Here is a 20,911-nt window from a genome sequence, read left to right as displayed (position 1 = left end):
CCATCCTGGTGGTGTTTTGAGTCTTATTTTTTTTTTAGCTTAAATCAAATAGTGGGTGCAATAAACAGGCATAAAGAAATATGCCACTGTCTACTGTAGTACTGCAGAACTATCAGAAAGCCGGATGGCTACAGTTGAGGCAGCTACTTAATAGAGCCCGACTGTCCTGCAATGCATCGCAGTCAATTGACAGGTCAGCGTTTTCAAAGACCAATGGACATTGATTAAATAAACTGAAACCCATCCACGACAAATCCGAGTTCTAGTCAATCTTCCCCTGAGCATCCTATCAGAACATGAAGGGAAAAGAAAATTTCCATTTTAACAAACGCAAAAAATGACATATCATTAAGGCAGGAACCAAGCAATCAATCTATCCACGTATCTATCCATTTATAACACTGTTTAAACTTTTGCAGCATCTAGAGTGTCTGACTTCAAAGTACACTAGCATCCAACTTGGACGCTTTTTGACGCTTAAAAAACTCACTGTATAAGTAAGTTTGAGTCTTATCCTTTTAGGAGTCAAATATTTTTGTGTGTTTTTCTCACTGTATATTGGACCTTTCTTCATTATTTTCACACTTCGCAGGGAGGTGCTTACTGGTTTAGCTGTGGTAAGCTGCTTCCTTGTTTATTCCCTCCTGTGCACATGCACAGTATCTTACCTCCTCTGTCATTGCAAACATACTGATAAATTGAGTAAAAACAAGGTGTAAAACACAGTAATAACAAATAATAAGCCAGCTGGACATGGTATAATTCAGAAAAAAAAATTTCAGGTTGGAGTAATTGTTGACAGGGAAACTGACTGATTAGAATCATTTTCTGTTTATTAATATAGCTCCTATTTAAAAAATAAAACTAATCTCAAGGAACTTAAGACATAAGGTACAGAGGCTTGAATTTATTTGTAATATTTTTATTTTCCATTGAGGCTCACAGTCTAGCCTCCACTGGTCAGTAAATCCTGGACAGGTTGCCAGTCCAACCTACAGTAATACAATTCAATTCAGTTTATTTATATAGCGCCAATGCACATCACATGTCATCTCAAGGCGCTTCCTTATAGTAAGTCAGTTTGGTACTGATGGTTGAAATGGGTGTTAAAATGGATGTTGATTAAACACACATACATAATGGTTTTTGACTGAGCAAAGCAGGCTTAAACCTACTGTCTAGACAGGCCCTTACACCAAAGGTATGAAATTATGTTACGTTATGTACTTAAACGTTGTGTCCTCTGTCTGTTACTCTTCCCAACAGACAGGACCAAATGTTTCTTTGGAGGTATATTAGGGCCTCTCTGTCTGTATATATCCCTTCAGCGATTAGAGAAAATCTTGAAATAATATAAGATGAAAGCTCAAATAATATCTCTGAAATTGCAAGCAAATAGCAAAACGAGTGCTTATATTGTAGTGCACCATTAAAAGCCCAACATTAAAGACGTGCCGATAACTTTAGGAAAAACTCCTGAGCAGAAATGTAGAAAAAATAGAACTGAAAGTATTCTCGTAGTTGTTTTAACTGTGTATAAATGAAATCACTGTCATTTATAGGTATTACTGGACTGCAGTTAATGACGTGTGGCCAGGCGCCATTGCTATGCATTGAGTCAAAACCATGCCATCTTAATGGGACGTGCACATCCAGCTGTCATAAAACTGGTCGCAGCACCTTTATTTTTTTATTATAGTTTTTATAAAATATGGCTCATATTAAAGCTGAGAAAATTGCTGATGACATGATATGTATAAACACATACTCCCCCCCAAACATAAATCCATAAGAAGAGTTGGAACTGTTCATTAATGTATTTATGGGTTTACAATGCTATAAAGATGCTTTCTACTTGCTTTAATAGCTCAAGATGTCTAGTCGTGATTATTGTATCACAGTTAAGGCTCTGCTCTGGTCCAGCTTGGTTTTTAAATAAACAAACCTTGCAGTGTCAGGTTTCCCAGACTGAAGCCCAGATAAAAAGAAAAATGCTTTGGCAGGCTTTCAGCTAACATTTGTTCATAGCAGAGCAGGTCAGACATAAACACTAGTGGCAAAAAAATCAAAACACTAGCATGGTCCATCTTGCACAACTAGCTTAAAACATATTTGTTATAAAATATAACAAATATATTACAAAAATATAACAAATTCTTAATATATAAACTCTTTATAAATTCAGCTATTAAACAACTTACTGTGAATATTAAAACCTTGCATTGCATCATTAAACAACCTATAATTAATCAGGTAAAATAATTTGATTTTTCTCATTTAAACAATCTGTATATTGCTTTATTTGTTTCTCTTTTTTTTTTTACAAATTACATTTCATGTCTATTACATTTTCATTATATTTCAGACAAACCGTCAAAGCCAGTCTCCTGTGTGTCACACTAGAGACACATATCCAATAATACATATCAGTGGTCACTGTATTACTGACTAGATTACAAGTACTAGATACAAGCACTGCATAGTGTTGGAAAAACCTGATGATTGTAGATTCAGAACAAGATGATGCTTGCTGTAAAGGACAAGGAAGGGAACTCTCAGCATTCTTTGAAATGGCATAGCAGCACTTCCCATAAAAAAGAATCACATGCTGAAAAATGCGTAATGCAAGTCATTCTAAATTGTCTGTGTGGACAGTGATCAGTGTCTAAGACTACAGACTTTGTGTTACTGTTAGGGGGATGCTCAATGACCCTAACCTGTAAGAAATGTAACCACAATTATCTATTTGGTTTGCTTACATAACATTGCTTTAAAGAATGCTTGTGCAAATCCCTTTTTTTTTTCTAAATCTTCTTGTCTACAACATACAGACACAGAAGTATTTGTAACCATTGCATTTTTTGACATTTTGTCACCCAGAAGCAAATTTATAGCACATTGTTTTATCAGAATCTCAGATAAAAAAACACAGTTGTTGAAGAAACTAAGAAAAATATAGCTACAATTATTTTTAGGTGTTTTTTTTCCACAAATGAACATCTGGAAAGTGTGGGGTGCATTTGTATTTACTGCCCATTATCATAATGCCCTTCAATGAAATTCAAAAGAAGCAACAAACTGCATTATGAAAACCAAGGAGAGCACCAAAAGTAAAAATGAGAGAGTTAGTTAACAAAACAATATCCCAAAATTTGAAGATATGAACACAGAAAAAGTTTGACACAACTGGACTTTATAAAGCTGATTTCAAAGTATATACAGGAGCATGGGGTAGAGGTTCACATAGAGCTGCAGTGGCTCAGATTAAAGCACATTCAAATGGTGTACTGGCTCTGTCAATGTCCAGATCTCAATCCAGCTGAGAATCTATTGCAAGAGTTGAAAACCAAGATCTGCTGAGGCTCTTTAAAATGGTCTGAGTAGGTAAAACCAACCCATTAACCTGGAAGGTGTTGATTTTATGCATTATTTTCCTTCCACTTTTCAGTTTTTTAAACATTTTTGTTGCAGGATATATTGTCACATTTCAAGCAAGGTGTTGCAAAGATACAGGAATTTAATTTCTCTCCCTGCATGATGTGAAAAAACAGAAAAGGGCCTGGTGATGAACAGCGCTGCTCAAACTCCATATTAAATGGTTTTGAATTTAATAAGCATGACCCCCGTTAGTTTGGCTTGTCGCCACCAACCTTGAATGTTTTTGTTTGCACAGCACACACAGCACCAGCCATAAATCTACCTCTTGTGTTGATTTAGGAGGGAAAACACTACATACCCATCAACACAGCCCTGCTGGCGAAGGTGAGAGAGCAGACCGAGGAGACTGAGGAGACGTCTTCACGGCCCATCTCCCATCGTGACTCAGGAGGCAATTGGTGAGAACCTAGATTGGCTACTTTACAGGAAAATGAACCCAAAACACTTGTCCCACTCATTGACACAACTGCTTGTCCCAGCTTTAGAAATAGCACAAAAATTTGTACTCGGTTGAAAAATAAAATCTCCAATCGGAAGACTTTATCTTAAAATGTTTCACGTTGACCTTTATTCCTCCCTGGGGATCTTCTGTGACTGATCCGTCTCTAACATGTTGTACATTTTTTATTTGTCTTACGTTTTTGCTTATTCACCAAATTCATGCACAAGCAGCTGTGTGTGTGTGTCCAGCTGCACAGAGCTACATGTCTGGCTGTGCAGGCTTTGTTTTCCTGGCTTGCACCGCTGCTCTCTTCAGGAACCTGCTAAAACACAAACACATCAACCAGCTCTCACACTTTTAAACACAAGCAAAGATTATTTGCCTTTTTTTTTGTGGTGAAAAATATCTAAAAGCACCTAATGTTTCCGTTATGCTCCCACGTAGTTTAGAAAAGATGTTTAGCTATGACTAACACAATGAGGACCTGATAAGAAATGTACAGATTTGCAGCTCCTGAGCCTTTGCCACTGTTGCTCCCGCCAGGAATCCCCCACATCCCCCCACCCACCCATCCTAAAAAAAACACAGCGCTGGCGTCAAGATTTAAGTCCACTTATAACAATATTTGTTGAGCTCTTGGGTTTTTACAGCTCCTCCAAGAGTGTTTATTGAGCAGGCGCTGAAAGGCAGTAATGCCAGTCAGGCCAAAAGCAAAAACGGAGCTTCTGTTTAAACTTCTAAGTGTTGAAATACAAAGCAAACAGTGTGTGTTATCAAAGTACAGTGTCATGGATGCTGAAGATTTCTCATGTAAATGATTAGGTTCCCGCAGTTCTGTTGCTGAACTTGACACTTAAATCAAACCAGAACAAAGTCTTAAAGTTGAATATTTCTGCTTCTCGTTCCAAGGAACATAAAGATACGTCCTGCTAGTGTGAAAACATTTGATGAGATCACCATGGAGAATGGGAAAAATGAAAACCAAGAGGTAAGATACTTAAATTATGCTCTGTAACTTTAATATAAACTTGTTCCTATTAATATTGTTACTTATATTCAAACTGAAGAAATGGTGGAAAGTTTTCAGGGTTTTTTTATTTCAGACTTTAGCTGCTTTGTTTCTGTGTGGTTCTTATAATTGATCCTAAAAGTGAGGGATAAGAAAACAAAAGATGTCTCCAATAAAGTGATTTTTCTGTAAAGAAAATATATATATATATTTTTATAAACCTACACTACACACAGACAGGTAATTACAGCTACACTGTCCTCCATAGATTTTTAGCAGCTTTATAATGCAACAGACCATAAGTAGATATAAAAAAGGTGAATTTTAATCCTAGGAACATATTTGGAAGTTGTTTTGTAACAATTTCAGTGGAAATTATTTGTCATCTTTCTATATTTGTCCTCCTCAGGGTCAATCAGACAGCGGGATGGACCTTTCGTCCGACATGAAGACGCTGATGCGATTTGAATCGCTGGCAGGCCGACCTCTGAGCATCATGGCCCTGGCGTACGTAAGATGCAACCTCGCAGTGCCCTTTAAAAGCAGCTAACCAACACAAACACAGACAGCAACCACAATAACCAGCTTGGCAACTGTCCCAATGGGATGGAATGTAGACGCTATAACTGTCATACAAATGCATCACACTTTTGTCTAAAGCAACTGTGTAGGAGTCAAAAGTGCCAAATAAAGAGAGAACTAACAGAGTGGCCATTTTTGCTATAACATCTGAAACAACAATCATGCAGTTTTAATCCCCAAATCTTGGTGCATTTTAGATTACTTTAAGATATGTTTTACTTGAAAATCCAATAATGACACATTATCCTGTTGAGACAAAGAGGAAAAATGAGCTTCAACCTGAATGAAGCAACAGCAATGACTAAGATTTTACTTGTAAGCAGATGTTGATTGGAGCAACATATGGGAAAAAGCTGAAGACAACCTCCGAGGCTTTGAAATTCCCTAACAGCTCACCAAACACCAGAGCCCTATGCTTAGAGTGTCCTTTAGATCTGAAAACGAAACACTGAGAGTTCATTACAGGCCTGCCTGTCCAATCAAGTCCTCAGCCTGGCACAAAAACTTAGACCAAGTATCGAGACAATGATCTATGTTTCATGGGGAGTACTCTCTCACTGGGCAGCCACTCAATCACTGCCATTCTTTGAACTTAAGAGGGTTTACAAGGACCTCCCCTGCAGGAGTAGCCTCTGCATTCATCTGACCTCCCTTCTCTCAGCCAAAAAAAAAAACACAAAACAAGAAAACTCACAAAATCTAAGTTATTTTAACATCTGCACTCAGTAAAAAAAAAACATGTGTATCCATTCTGCTTTATATTTCTCACCAGAAATGAACCTCTCTTATTCATACTGACAAAAATAACATCAGTGGGTGGTTTGAACTGTAGTTTATTAATCAGAGAAAAATACCAGTATGGCGGTTTGTCCTTCTCCTGCTGAGAACTGACCCTTTGCTGTAAGGAGGGACGCTCTGGAAACCGTAGCAACCTACCAAGACAATAAGACTGAGTTTAATTATAATCTTGAAATGAAGCAAAAAAAACAACAAGAAAACTGGATGATTAATTACATGAAAAATAAAAGAGGGAGGCTCTTTTCTGCTGATAATGACTCACATAGGATAATATTTAAACAGAAGTGTATAAAACAGGCAAATATGATGAACACCTTCTAAACAAAAAGATTAAGGATGCAAGCAATGTTTTCTGTCCTTACTGATTATTTACCATTTTGAAATATGAAAATCTGCAACATAAAAGTAAAGTTGTCAGATATTTTCCGTAAAAGTTTAAAATGGGATGACTGAAAAATTGCAAAACTTCAGTTTCTTAATACACTTATGATTTCTAAAATAGAATAATAATAATTGTGAAAAGAAATACAATTCTTGTGTACCTATAAAGGCTGAGAATAACTGAAAACTTAACTTATTTTTTATGACTAAGATAAAATGTAATTTGTTTCTTTCAAAGATTCTAGTTCAGTTGTTAGCAAAAAAGAGGGGTATGTGCTGCTCCAGCCAAACCCAAAAACAATAAACATTTACTGCAGGTTAATTTATATTTAGGGTTCTGCTAAAGACAATTTTCATTTCCTGTTAAATGTATTATTAAGTCTTTAAAGTGCAAAAAATAAATAAAAATACTTTAACCAAGTTGAGTATCACAAAAGTCAAAATGATTACAATTAATGATCAAGCAGCATCAAACTTTATAATTATGAGACGTTATGCTAAATTAGTTTCTTTATTACCCATGAATAAATCAAAAGGCCATTAATTTCTGTAAAGGAGACCTTTGGTTTGTTTTTGTGTTTGAAAATTGTTAATTCCAGTTGCCCTGCAATGGACTGGCAACCTGTCCAGGGTATAATCCGCCTTTCGCCCATAGACTGCTGGGGATAGACACCAGCCCACTGTGATATTTATGGATAACCGACAGAAGATGGATGGATTTCTCTTAATTAAAAAGAAAATTAATTGGATACTTTATTGACCCTGTAGAATGTTTCTTAGGGTCAAAATGTAGTTTGAACCTTGAATATTTTGGAAGAAAAGGTACATTTATCATAAGTTATTGTTTATCACAGTCATTTTACAGAGTGAAGCAATTAGGGTAGGGAATCAATGAAGAGTTAAGCTTTATTTAATTAATGTTTTATGGCTATATTCCTGATATAATCTGCTTGGATTTAGAAAACAACACCCATATATCTAAAAATCAAGAATAATATTGGAATTACTTTAGCTCACTTTGTGTTCTGAAAGAAAGTTCAAATTTAGACAAGTAATTAATTAGTTGGTGACAGTGGCGCTGGATGTACAGTAGGAGATTACCCAGCAACCAAAGGGATGTCGGTTCAAGCCCTGGCTCTGGCTTTAATGATAATTGAACATCATTGATCTCACAGTGGAGAAATTCTCTTCTGCATTCAACCCTTCCCCTTGGGGTGCAGTGGGCTGCCATTGTGCAGCACCCGGGGAGCAATCTTGCTCAGGGACTAAGTGTGAGGGCTGTGGAGATCAAACCGGGACTTGCAACCTTCTCAGAGCACAAGTGCACTGCTCTAACCACTAGGCCACCAACCCCTTTCAGTGTTTTTGGGCAAGACACTTCACCTGCATTGCTTCTGTCAGCGAGCCCCAGGGCAGCTGTGGCTACAATGTATGTGAAGGACTGAATATAGTGTAAGCGCTTTGGTCTCCTGCTTTGAAAAACAGCACTAAATAAGTACAGACTATTTACCCTTAAAGTAAGAAAGGTTGACTTTATGACAGAACTGTATTTATAAAATCCAGAGCAAGAAACAAGACTTAATCCGAGTTTAATTAGAAAAAAAATAAGGAAATTGACCTGGGAAGTTGAATACAGAATAAATTAGAAAGAATTATTAAAATAGAGGAATAAATACTGGGCAGAGTTATCACTGGGATGAGAAACAGCTGAAAATATCTGAAGTAAAAGAAGTGATGTGAGTTACCAGAAGAGGTACATAGATGAAAAGGAACCCTAAGGAGCAGTACTTAGAAAAAACGCAAAACATGTAGATTAAAGTGAGCAAAGGTACCAGATGGTTAAAATACAACTTTCACTTAGGTCCACGAATAAAAATCCAAACTAAAAATTACAGAAGAAGTGCAACATGTATATAAACTCCTTTTTCGAGTCATCTTCTAGTGTTTAGAGGTTTCACTTAAATATATAATTTTTTTTTATCTAATTCTCTTCTTAAACTAAGAAAAATATAATAAAAAAAGAGAGCTACTTTTTTGAGAGCTACTTTTTTTTTATTTAATGCAATGGCCCTTGTCAGCCATCTTTAACTGAAGGGTCTCTTGTGTTTTCAGGATGAAGGCGGTGAGTAAGAGTAAAGAGTCTGCTCTTAACGACTCAGAGAAGGAGAGGTTTCCGCCCACTGTTCCCCCTCTAGATTTCAGTCTGGACGACTCAGCTCTGGATGCCAGCCTGGAGTGTCACAGTCCTCCACCTGACTACAACTATGTGGTGCGCTACTCCACCCCTCCTGTGTAACCTCCCATCTGAACCTCTTTGGAATATCTGAGAGCGGAAGCGCCAAGGCCCCCCGGCTTTGTTCTGTTCTGTTGTGACGCCTCTGCGTAATGGTTGGAGAGGAAAACGAGATTCCCTCTTTATGTACTCAGAAGTGACTCAGCTCCGCTGCATTCCCCCTGTGGATCTATGTGGACTGCTGATTCCTGTTTATCCACGTTGGCTTGTGTTAATGCTGCTGGTCTGTTCCAACCTTCACTGGTGTGTCAAAAAGCTAAAAAAAAAATGTCCTCAGGTATTTTTCTGATCTACTGTGAAACAAACCATATCGATTTTATCTTTACCCTAGAATATAAAAGGAGCTGTGTAGAGCATTCAATTCAATTCAATTCAGTTTATTTATATAGCGCCAGTTCACAACACAAGTCATCTCAAGGCACTTTTACAGTTCAACCAGATCATACAGTCAAGCATTAAAACACGTTAAACACAGAATGGAGTATATTACAGCTTTAGAATACCTTTCCTAAATGTTTAAAAAGATCTTAAATTAAGGTAATCTTTCACTTATGTAGCATAATCTCAAAAGATTTACAGTTGTTTTTATGATCGTGGTAAGTAAAGCCAAGTTGATAACTTGGTCATGTGCTTTACGGATTCATCTGCTTTAAACCTTAATAAAATTAAGAGTTCTTTCATAATTACTCAAACTCCAATTTATATCAGTATTTTATATAAATCAAAACCTGTCTGCATTACTTTAAATGGCATGCTTTCTTGTCGTTCTGCCTAAGAGGAACAAGTGTTTGCCTGAGATTACGTTTATATCAGAAGAAAACAGAAGTTATAAGATGCTAAACACTCTGACCCACTAAGAGAGTAAAAATGATTTTAAAATAATTGGTACACTATTATTATTTAAGGTTCTTACCTATGTTTCTTCCACAAGTAATAAATTCCATTCAAATAAAGGTCTTATATTTTAAAAAAAATTTAATCAATCAATAGAAGCTTATGCTACTCCATTAGGAGTTTAATTAATTCAAAGGCTTTTTACTCATTTTCACCTAAAGATTACTGTATACTGTTAAGAGAAATCGAAATCCTGTTAAAAATCTCTTTATTATTTTATAAAACAAAAATAGCTCTGCCAACTCAGGTTTAAATAACTTGTTATTTTGTTCTCCAGAGTTTTAAAACTCGCAGGTTAAAGAAGGAAACAGGGTCAGATTTAATATAACAGCAAAACATTAACATAACTTCTCCTGGTGTCAGTTTGGTGTGGATTAAACACTGTGTTATCGTTTAGTTTGATCTCCTTTTCTTTATTTCTAACCTAAAATATAATTTGGATAAATATGCATATTATTCTCTGCAGATTCATAGGTATACATGTATTTTAGAAAAACGATTCATAGGAATTTGATGCAAAAACGCTACAAAAAGCAAGTTGCAAATTTATTGCAAATGCTGTTACTCATTTGGCTTTAAATCCGGATTCAACAATAAACAAAATATTTTGTTTCTGTTTCTGTCTCAGATTTCCACCCAGAGAAGGCTATTCTCTGAGCCTGATTTTATTGCTCTATAAAGCTTCTGATTGGGTCAGCAGCAGTTTTCCTGACTGCATATGTTTTTTTTTTGTTTTTTGTTTTTTTCTTGCCTCCTAAAGTACTGTGGGGTGAAAGTTTGAGAGGTCACAGACCTGATAAAAATGCAGCTAAGTTGTGTTCAATAACCACTCAAATAAAAAAACTGTATTTGTGAATAGAAATAAATCCATTCCTTTCTAGATGATGTGGGGAACAATGATGCACTGATGCTTTGTATCAAGTATATATATATACATATATATATATTGTATTGTTACCACATTTTTATGAGACAGTGTTGTAGGTTAAAATTTTTACAAAGATTTCAGATGTATTGTTTGTATTTAACTTGTATCTATATAGTAGGAAATTAACATTGACAGTTTGTATTATGTAATGTTTTTTTATAATATCCCTGTTGTTCTTAGCTCCAAAGGCAAATCCACTCTATCCAAATAGATAATGACTCATATATTTAGTTATTTAGTTCAGTTTTTCCTTTTTAGCATTTCACCTTCACTATAAGACAAAAACTTGATTTTATTGCATTTATTGGTTACAAACTACACATAAAGGTTCCTATTATAACTTAAACCCACATGGAGAGTTACAGTTTTTTTTTTTTATGTGATACCAACACTGTTAACCGAGTGCATTAAGTAAATAAGTAAATAAAGATTTATGTATTTATACTGTCGTTAAGTCCTGATTCTATTAATGGAAAATAAGCTAATTCCTATGAGACACTTTGTAATGAGATAACAGAAGAAACCGATCACAGATTTGTGATTCAGAAAGTCCAGTCTTCTAGTGGATGTGGAATAGATTTTTTGCCACAAGGAAACAACCAAGTATTACTGACAGACAGATTCTGTCAAAGGACACAAAGCTGTCTTCTTATCACCTTTAAAGGAAAGTCAGGTCAGCAAGGAATACTCAATGGGTCATTGTCTGTACCTAAAACTAATACGTTTGCGGTGATTTAATTAATTTAGCGTTAATCAGTAGAAAAATTTAAAAAACAAATTTTTCATCATGATCACTGACTCCAGACATCTTCTGTCAGTGACGTCACAGTGCGTTAAGCCTAGCGCCATTCTCCCCGCTTTACAAGCAAAATCAATGGGAATAACTAGACACCCCTGCAATTAAACAACAACTATTGAGGGTTTCCAGAGGACTTCACTATTGAGATTGTCGACAGCTTTAGTTAAACTAGCGATGCCCGTATGCATGGCAGTTGGATGTTGTAATACATTGGGTAAAAGTGAAAAATAATTCACCTTTCCGATTCATAATCCACCCTGGGTTTGTCGTTGGATTTCCAACTTGAAGAGGGAGGATTTGCCATTGAACTTCTGGCCAGAGAAAAAAACACATCATATGTAGCCAACATTTCAAAGAAGAATGTTTTCAAGATGACTTTGATAATAGCGTGTTGTGACAAACCAGATACTGCACTGGGACTTGCTCAACAGCTGATACCGCACTGTGACGTCACAAACCTGTAGCTGGCAGTAGTGCTCTTTGACAAACATGGATGTCTCTGGTAAAGCACATTCAAATTAAATTACTCTTAATTAAAAACAATTTCATACTTAAAGTACTTTCAGAAGTTTGACTCCTGAATATGACCGGACTTTTTCTTTAACTGTATTTCTTCAATAGAGTGTTGCAAAAATTACACACAAATGAACAATCCTATTTATCTGTATTGAAAAGCAACTGTTTATTTGTAAAACTGCTTTGAAGCAGACTTTAATTTTTGGCATGGTTATTCCCAGAAGCCGTTTAGCTCAACTTTCTCATAGAAAATGACTTTATTAACTCCAAAGTTTATAGGGAAATTTAAGCTATTTATAAATGGCCTAATTTGAACCTGTTCATGCATGAGAACGCTGGTGCAGCTGTGTGATGAAGGTACTGGCCTAAACATAATAAAGAAAAGACAGAGATATAAATGGGAAACAGAACATAGAATGAAAAACACCTTTAATGTAAAACATTAGAATTTACTCTAGTTCAAAACTGTAGCAAAAAATATTAAAGAAAAATGTTTGTTGCCTTGTTTTCTGCAGATTATCATTCGCCAAATGTACTCTCATTCGCTTTAGTCATTATTAGTGTCAACGTTTAAAAAGTCAGCAAAAGAAAGCACAAAAAATGTTGGCAGTGAGTCCTTTTGCAGAGCACATTTAATAGGTTATAAAATTGGATTTACAAAGATAAAATCCACACTTACACAAGTAGCCTAGACACCAAGAAAATGTGTCGGTTTTAATTTAGGTTTGGATAAGTGAGTGAACAACCGACATTTTTGATAAATTACATGTTTTTCCTCAAGCAAACCATGTTGATCACGCAATTTTTACTGATTTATCGCTTTTAGAGAATAAAGAAAATATAGTAAGAATATCTTAATTATTTCCATCTAAGCTTGTCAAGACAGATGGTTGTCAAACAGTAACAAATCAGATGACAAGGGTAAATATTTCCGTGTCAGTATGTGCTGAAGATGTTCTGTTTTATTTTACCAAGTTTTGTCTTAGCTCTTTTTAAACTGTCAGCAAGTATTTAAATTTGCTTTACTTGGTTTTACTTAACTTTACTTTTTGCTGACAGAAGAAGAAACTTATCATGTTATTATATGTTATAACAATACGTTGTTCTACAAAAACAAAGTGTGTTCAGTCAGTGGCTTCTTCAGAGCCGCTGTAGGACAGACCACTGCAGGAGATCCTTCCTGCCTGCTGCCATCAGTATCTACAACCCTTTTAAAGAAACTCCATGTAATCTGAGTTTACATGTGATTTCCTTTGGGATTATTATTATTATTTTTTATTATTATATGGAGTTTATTTCTGTTTTTCATGATGAAAATCCAATGTAAAAAAAAATACAAATTGTGGCACATTTTTTCATTGTTCGCCTCAACAAAATTTCAGATTTATTTAAAAATTGAAAAATCTTGGGACCCTGTAGCAGACTGTGATAGAAAACTTCAGTTCAGCCTGTTGATTTAGTAAATAAAACTCTTCTGAATTTTTCCCACTGACGTCTGTATGGATTGGAGTGTACCAACGGGTGTTTAGCCCCACTCATGCTCCTCTGATTGCGAAAGATTAGTTGCCTTGTTCTAAAAAGTATCAGCAGGCTCTCTATTCCTCAGGATAATGTCCCCATCCAGGCGGAAAAGGAAGGAACTCTTAATCATCCTGAACACGACCAGAGGGCGCCACACTTGGGCGCCACACACACCTTCCTATAGGAAACCCAGGTTTACCAGAGCAAGGGGTGACTAAGTGAGAGGTCCATAGAAAGACAACAGGACCTGATCACGGACTATCCCATGTACTATTATGCTGTGTCTGTGGTAAGGTGAGTTCCCGACACTTGAACATCAATGAATGTCAACAAGTTCCTGGACTATTTCAGGAATAAAAGATGCAAACAAATAGGGGAAGGATGTAGGAGGGGGCTGCTTTTTGTGGCTGCAATGTTTTTTTTTCTGTCATTAGCATCTAACTCACAGTGATTTTCCATTCCTTCAAAGGTTGGACAATCATTTCCACAGGGACAAAGCTGATTCTAATTTAACGTTTTCAACAAATTGAACTGATAATATTTGCAATAATGCAATGACGCTGATCTGCCTTTGCAGTAGGTTTCTGTGAACATACAACAATACTGCCTTTTCAATAAGCCAATTTCTTGGCTTATTGGCTACCTGCCCAGATAACTACAGATCAATAGCTTTAAGATCCCAAAAGAGCAAATTGATGTAGAAAAAAAAGGTCACCAGATTAATAAATGTTCTTGAATATAGAGAACAGAGTAATGATTACCGCTCTGGGTGCTGCCAGTAAATATATAAAATAAGACTGAAAGCAAAGGAACCAATGATTGTTGCATGTTTTGACATAGAAAAAGGATATGACTCATTATGGAGAGAATGAATGCTCAAATAAGATGGAAAAATTGGAGGATGTTTTACAGGATTGTATGTTTATTGCTAGAGAAGAAAACAAACATTTAGAAGGAGAAAGTTATGGAGGTTTGTGATCTACCAATTGGAAAAGAAGAAGAAGGCTCCACCAGTAGTAGGCTTCAGGTGAGGGCCAGGCTCCATCAGACACCAGACAACAACAAGCCCAGCTGTAAGATTTATGTATTCACTCTGTGGGAACAGCAAGTCAACCATTAATGGTCATGTGCTTTGGATTTTGTAAGAAATAATCGGCTGACTTTAAACTTAATCATGCCGTTCTATCTATTGACCTCTCATCTTTATATGGTGTAATGGCTGTTCAAAAAAAATCATGGTTGTTATTTTGGTGGCAATATTCTTAATAAGAAAAACATGTCCTCATTCCATTATGTGCAGGTTTTTGATGGCTCGATCATTCAAGGTTGTACGCATTAGTTTTTAAACTAAGAATTAGATGTTGGTTCCTTCATTTAGATTTATATTTGGTTCCAATCCACCAATGCTAATGTAATCGTCTTACCTGAAATATGGGTTGGCAACTTAATCACTGACAAAGAAATTGGCATTGGGGGCTGGAATATACACAAGACAGATTGTCTTAAAAGAGCAACAGAAATTTCAGTTCTTATTAGAAAAAAAGTTTTAAGTAAACATGCTTCTATCAACATCAGTGGGAAAAAAGTAATTCTTAGCTCTTCCTTTTAACATTCCTTAGGCTTTGTATTTACAGCCCTCATGCAACTTAATTAAATCATAGTTATTGGGGACCTAAACTTTTATAATGATCTCAGCACTGATTCCGGGCTGATCACTCAGGCCATACACCTGCTCTGCTCCACCCGTCTGAAATCAGCTCTGACTGGCGTCACCTGTTTCCATCACTATATTATCCCCATCAGACCAGTCCTCAGTAACAGATTACCTTGTGCCAATCCGATAAGAATAATCCGGCATCTCTTAGAAGTATCTGTTGTCTGCCCGTTACTGACCCGTTCTGTCTCCTGATACCGAGCCCGTATGAAACCTTTCTGACTCTGCCTTCCTGGATATCCTCTCTATTCTGCCTGTTCCCCTTTATCTGGAACACAAAATCGGAGAAGTCCCGCATAAACTGTCTGCCTTCCTCTCCTGGATCACAAGCTGGTAAAGCCTCACACAAGCTGCCCGCCTGTCTGCCTGCAGCCTGTCTGCTCCGCTCAGATTCTGTCCCACTCTCCAAACAAGCTGTTTTTAAACTGTACAAACGTCACTGACCTGTCTTGGTTATATTTGGATCCAGCCTCAGTTTCTTTACAACTTTAGCTGGTTTACAAAATACCTTTAAATATAATTGCTACTTCCTGTTTGTAGTGTCTATGCCTTTATGTTTCACGGGGTCAACAGTAGAAAGACTATCCAGGATAGAAAATGGGCTCTGGACTGCTGTGCTGATTCCGGACAGCCCTTTACAGAGGACTATCAAGGGCGACAGTGGCACCGGGTACGCCTTTGCCCTAAAATGGAAGGGTCGACAGTTCAACCCCCGGCTCCGGCTTTCAGTGTCGTTGTGTCCTTGGGCATGACACTTCACCTGCATGCCTTCTGATGGTGGTCAGAGAGCCCCGTGGCGCCAGTGTATGGCAGCCTTGTTTCTGTCAGTGCTGTGGCTACAATGTAGCTTGCCACCAATCAGTGTGTGCGTAAATGACTGACTATAGTGTCAAGTGCTTTAAAATCTCTTGACTTGAAAAAGCGAACAGATGTACTTATGCGACAGACTCCCACATGAATGGCAGTCAAATTGAAACTACATCCTTGTGGGATGAAGCTCTCTCTTATAAACCCAAATCATATGAGATGTATGCATTATCATGTGACACACAGAGTACATGTGAAGCACTAAGTATTAAATATTATAAAGCAAGTCATAAAATATTTTGTACATATTTTGTATATTCTGTAAATGTCTGATAGAAAAGGATAAACATATATCTCATAAAGCATGCCGATTTTCTGAATAATGCCTTAATTATTTTGAATGAAGATTAAATAACTTAACATGAAATGAAACTAAGACCTTTTCTGTAGCCTTCATTTTGAGTAACTGTTGTCTGCCTGTTACTGACCCATCNTTATTATATGGAGTTTATTTCTGTTTTTCATGATGAAAATCCAATGTAAAAAAAAATACAAATTGTGGCACATTTTTTCATTGTTTGCCTCAACAAAATTTAAGATTTATTTAAAAATTGAAAAATCTTGGGACCCTGTAGCAGACTGTGATAGAAAACTTCAGTTCAGCCTGTTGATTTAGTAAATAAAACTCTTCTGAATTTTTCCCACTGACGTCTGTATGGATTGGAGTGTACCAACGGGTGTTTAGCCCCACTCATGCTCCTCTGATTGCGAAAGATTAGTTGCCTTGTTCTAAAAAGTATCAGCAGGCTCTCTATTCCTCAGGATAATGTCCCCATCCAGGCGGAAAAGGAAGGAACTCTTAATCATCCTGAACACGACCAGAGGGCGCCACACTTGGGCGCCACACACACCTTCCTATAGGAAACCCAGGTTTACCAGAGCAAGGGGTGACTAAGTGAGAGGTCCATAGAAAGACAACAGGACCTGATCACGGACTATCCCATGTACTATTATGCTGTGTCTGTGGTAAGGTGAGTTCCCGACACTTGAACATCAATGAATGTCAACAAGTTCCTGGACTATTTCAGGAATAAAAGATGCAAACAAATAGGGGAAGGATGTAGGAGGGGGCTGCTTTTTGTGGCTGCAATGTTTTTTTTTCTGTCATTAGCATCTAACTCACAGTGATTTTCCATTCCTTCAAAGGTTGGACAATCATTTCCACAGGGACAAAGCTGATTCTAATTTAACGTTTTCAACAAATTGAACTGATAATATTTGCAATAATGCAATGACGCTGATCTGCCTTTGCAGTAGGTTTCTGTGAACATACAACAATACTGCCTTTTCAATAAGCCAATTTCTTGGCTTATTGGCTACCTGCCCAGATAACTACAGATCAATAGCTTTAAGATCCCAAAAGAGCAAATTGATGTAGAAAAAAAAGGTCACCAGATTAATAAATGTTCTTGAATATAGAGAACAGAGTAATGATTACCGCTCTGGGTGCTGCCAGTAAATATATAAAATAAGACTGAAAGCAAAGGAACCAATGATTGTTGCATGTTTTGACATAGAAAAAGGATATGACTCATTATGGAGAGAATGAATGCTCAAATAAGATGGAAAAATTGGAGGATGTTTTACAGGATTGTATGTTTATTGCTAGAGAAGAAAACAAACATTTAGAAGGAGAAAGTTATGGAGGTTTGTGATCTACCAATTGGAAAAGAAGAAGAAGGCTCCACCAGTAGTAGGCTTCAGGTGAGGGCCAGGCTCCATCAGACACCAGACAACAACAAGCCCAGCTGTAAGATTTATGTATTCACTCTGTGGGAACAGCAAGTCAACCATTAATGGTCATGTGCTTTGGATTTTGTAAGAAATAATCGGCTGACTTTAAACTTAATCATGCCGTTCTATCTATTGACCTCTCATCTTTATATGGTGTAATGGCTGTTCAAAAAAAATCATGGTTGTTATTTTGGTGGCAATATTCTTAATAAGAAAAACATGTCCTCATTCCATTATGTGCAGGTTTTTGATGGCTCGATCATTCAAGGTTGTACGCATTAGTTTTTAAACTAAGAATTAGATGTTGGTTCCTTCATTTAGATTTATATTTGGTTCCAATCCACCAATGCTGATGTAATCGTCTTACCTGAAATATGGGTTGGCAACTTAATCACTGACAAAGAAATTGGCATTGGGGGCTGGAATATACACAAGACAGATTGTCTTAAAAGAGCAACAGAAATTTCAGTTCTTATTAGAAAAAAAGTTTTAAGTAAACATGCTTCTATCAACATCAGTGGGAAAAAAGTAATTCTTAGCTCTTCCTTTTAACATTCCTTAGGCTTTGTATTTACAGCCCTCATGCAACTTAATTAAATCATAGTTATTGGGGACCTAAACTTTTATAATGATCTCAGCACTGATTCCGGGCTGATCACTCAGGCCATACACCTGCTCTGCTCCACCTGTCTGAAATCAGCTCTGACTGGCGTCACCTGTTTCCATAACTATATTATCCCCATCAGACCAGTCCTCAGTAACAGATTACCTTGTGCCAATCCGATAAGAATAATCCGGCATCTCTTAGAAGTATCTCTTGTCTGCCCGTTACTGACCCGTTCTGTCTCCTGATACCGAGCCCGTATGAAACCTTTCTGACTCTGCCTGCCTGGATATCCTCTTTGTTCTACCTCTGGACCCCTGGATCTCGGAATCAGTCTGGCCGGACTCTCTCTCTCTGGAACACAAACTCTGAGAAGTCCCGCATAAACTGTCTGCCTTCCTCTCCTGGATCACAAACTAGTAAAGCCTCACACAATCTATCCGCCTGTCTGCCTGCAGCCTGTCTGCTCCGCTCAGATTCTGTCCCACTCTCCAAACAAGCTGTTTTTAAACTGTTCAAACGTCACTGACCTGTCTTGGTTATATTTGGATCAAGCCTCAGTTTCTTTACAACTTTAGCTGGTTTACAGTCGGTGCTACTATCAAAATACCTTTAAGTGTGATTACTACTTCCTGTTTGTAGTTTCTATGCCTTTATCTTTCATGGAGTCAACAGTAAGAGGACTATCCAGGGTACAAAAGGGGCTCTGGACTGCTGTGCTGATTTCGGACAGCCCTAAGCCAAGGGCTGTCAAGGGCGACAGTGGCACCAGGTACGCATTTGCCCTAAAATCGAAGGGTTGACAGTTCAATCCCCGGCTCCAGCTTTCAGTGTTGCTGTGTCCTTGGGCAAGACACTTCACCTGCATTGCCTTCTGATTATGGTCAGAAAGCAGCCTTGTTTCTGTCAGCGAGCCCCAGGGCAACTGTGGCTACAATGTAGCTTGCCACCAATCAGTGTGTGCATGAATGACTGACTATAGTGTCAAGTGCTTTAAAATCTCCTGACTTAAAAAAAGGGAACAGATGTACTTATGCGACAGACTCCCACATGAATGACAGTCAAATTGAAACTACATTCTGATGGGATGAAACTCTCTCTTATAAACCCTAACACCCACACCATGGACTAAAGTCTATGTACACAAGTCTCCTAACTCAAGTATCTTAATCCCCGCCCTGCCACAGACATAAATGGGGAAGAGCCGGATTAAAGAAGCACAAACAACTGCAGACGGCAAGAAAAAAAATGTCTTGTACGGCCATGATTTTTTACAAATTAGACAAAAAAATATCAGGCAACAGATTTTAAACTGGGTTTAAAAGATTATATTAGTGTAGAATTGTAACTTATTTTGATAGTCTAAGTACTGTAGGCTAAAGATGCCGAAGGTAATAAGAAAGAAAAGCGATGGAATGACCCTTTATGCATTTCCTGATTCAAGGGGTGCAGTCAGAGGCAACTTTTGCTTTATGATTCTATGTTAGTGAATGACTGTTAGCCTGTGCTAATGTTGCTAATGGACAGCAGAGAAAATTGGCAATCCGATGAGTGACCAGCCCCACCTGATCATATAGTGAATAGACTCTATGTACTCACTACATGAAAACTATGATCTATGAGGCAAGACTGCCTTGGGTCAACAATCCATAACCAAATCCTGACACAACCAACACAGAAAACTGCCATGATCTGGCCTGTTTGCTCTCCCTTAATTAGTCATTCCTTTCACCTGTCGTTTTCCCTCCCTGCCTCAATTATAATTTATTCCTCTCACCTGTTTCCTCTTGGTTATATTCAGTTCAGCCTGAGCATTCAGGGCGAGATCATTATTTGTCTTTCTGTTAGCCTGTCTGTTATTTTTATTTAATGGTTCATGTCCTGGATCCTGGCGGCCAGTGGAAAGAGGGTTTTTGTGTCTGTCTCGTCTCCTGATCGTCCACTGTTCCTCCCCCACTGAGTCCTCTGGGGTTTTGGCTCAATATGTGGGGAGGTTCAGTTTTTATCCAGTTAGCCTGGCTCCAGGGAGGAGACCAGTTTAAAGGTCCTGCATCAAGTTCTGGTTCCACATCCTGTCTCAGCTACCCTCTGCCACTGAGCCTGCCCGTCTGCACCTGATCCTGTCTGCTTCTGTGCGTGACCACCTGGTCACCCTTTCGGACCCTGTCAGACTCTGAACCCTCCTGGGAGTTTGTGGATGCCTGGAAGTCTGGATCCTGCTTCCTGTTTCTGTTCCTGCCTGATCTGGATCCTGTCCCTGTCTGTTCCTGTCTGTTCTGGATCCCTGACCAGGATCGGCTTCCAGCATGTCCTCTGGAACTGCAGCACTTGGGGACATTCTTGGTCAGGACTGTTAAACCAGGTTAGTGGCCAACTCAGATAATCATCTTC

General features: G+C 37.7%; 1 protein-coding gene across 2 annotated transcripts in view; it reads left to right on the top strand.

Moving 5' to 3' along the window:
* The window catches only part of LOC107092557 (vascular endothelial growth factor receptor kdr-like), a 59,529-nt gene extending 48,335 nt beyond the window's left edge, over nucleotides 1–11,194 (top strand). The window contains exons 27-30 of one of the 2 annotated variants that reach the window (XM_015387096.1): nucleotides 3,718–3,836; nucleotides 4,790–4,868; nucleotides 5,299–5,396; nucleotides 8,763–11,194. In XM_015387096.1, the coding sequence (XP_015242582.1) occupies nucleotides 3,718–3,836; nucleotides 4,790–4,868; nucleotides 5,299–5,396; nucleotides 8,763–8,946 (480 nt within the window). In that variant the 3' untranslated portion in view covers nucleotides 8,947–11,194. The remainder of the gene's footprint in view (nucleotides 1–3,717; nucleotides 3,837–4,789; nucleotides 4,869–5,298; nucleotides 5,397–8,762) is intronic. The other variant, XM_015387097.1, reaches the window with a different exon arrangement.
* Nucleotides 11,195–20,911: the final 9,717 nt, after the last annotated feature.

Source organism: Cyprinodon variegatus, unplaced genomic scaffold (genome assembly GCF_000732505.1).
Source record: "Cyprinodon variegatus isolate N-32 unplaced genomic scaffold, C_variegatus-1.0 Scaffold385, whole genome shotgun sequence".
In the NCBI taxonomy this organism is placed as follows: domain Eukaryota; kingdom Metazoa; phylum Chordata; class Actinopteri; order Cyprinodontiformes; family Cyprinodontidae; genus Cyprinodon; species Cyprinodon variegatus.
Note: the sequence above shows the minus strand (reverse complement) of the source record. Positions and strands in the feature narration are given on the sequence as shown.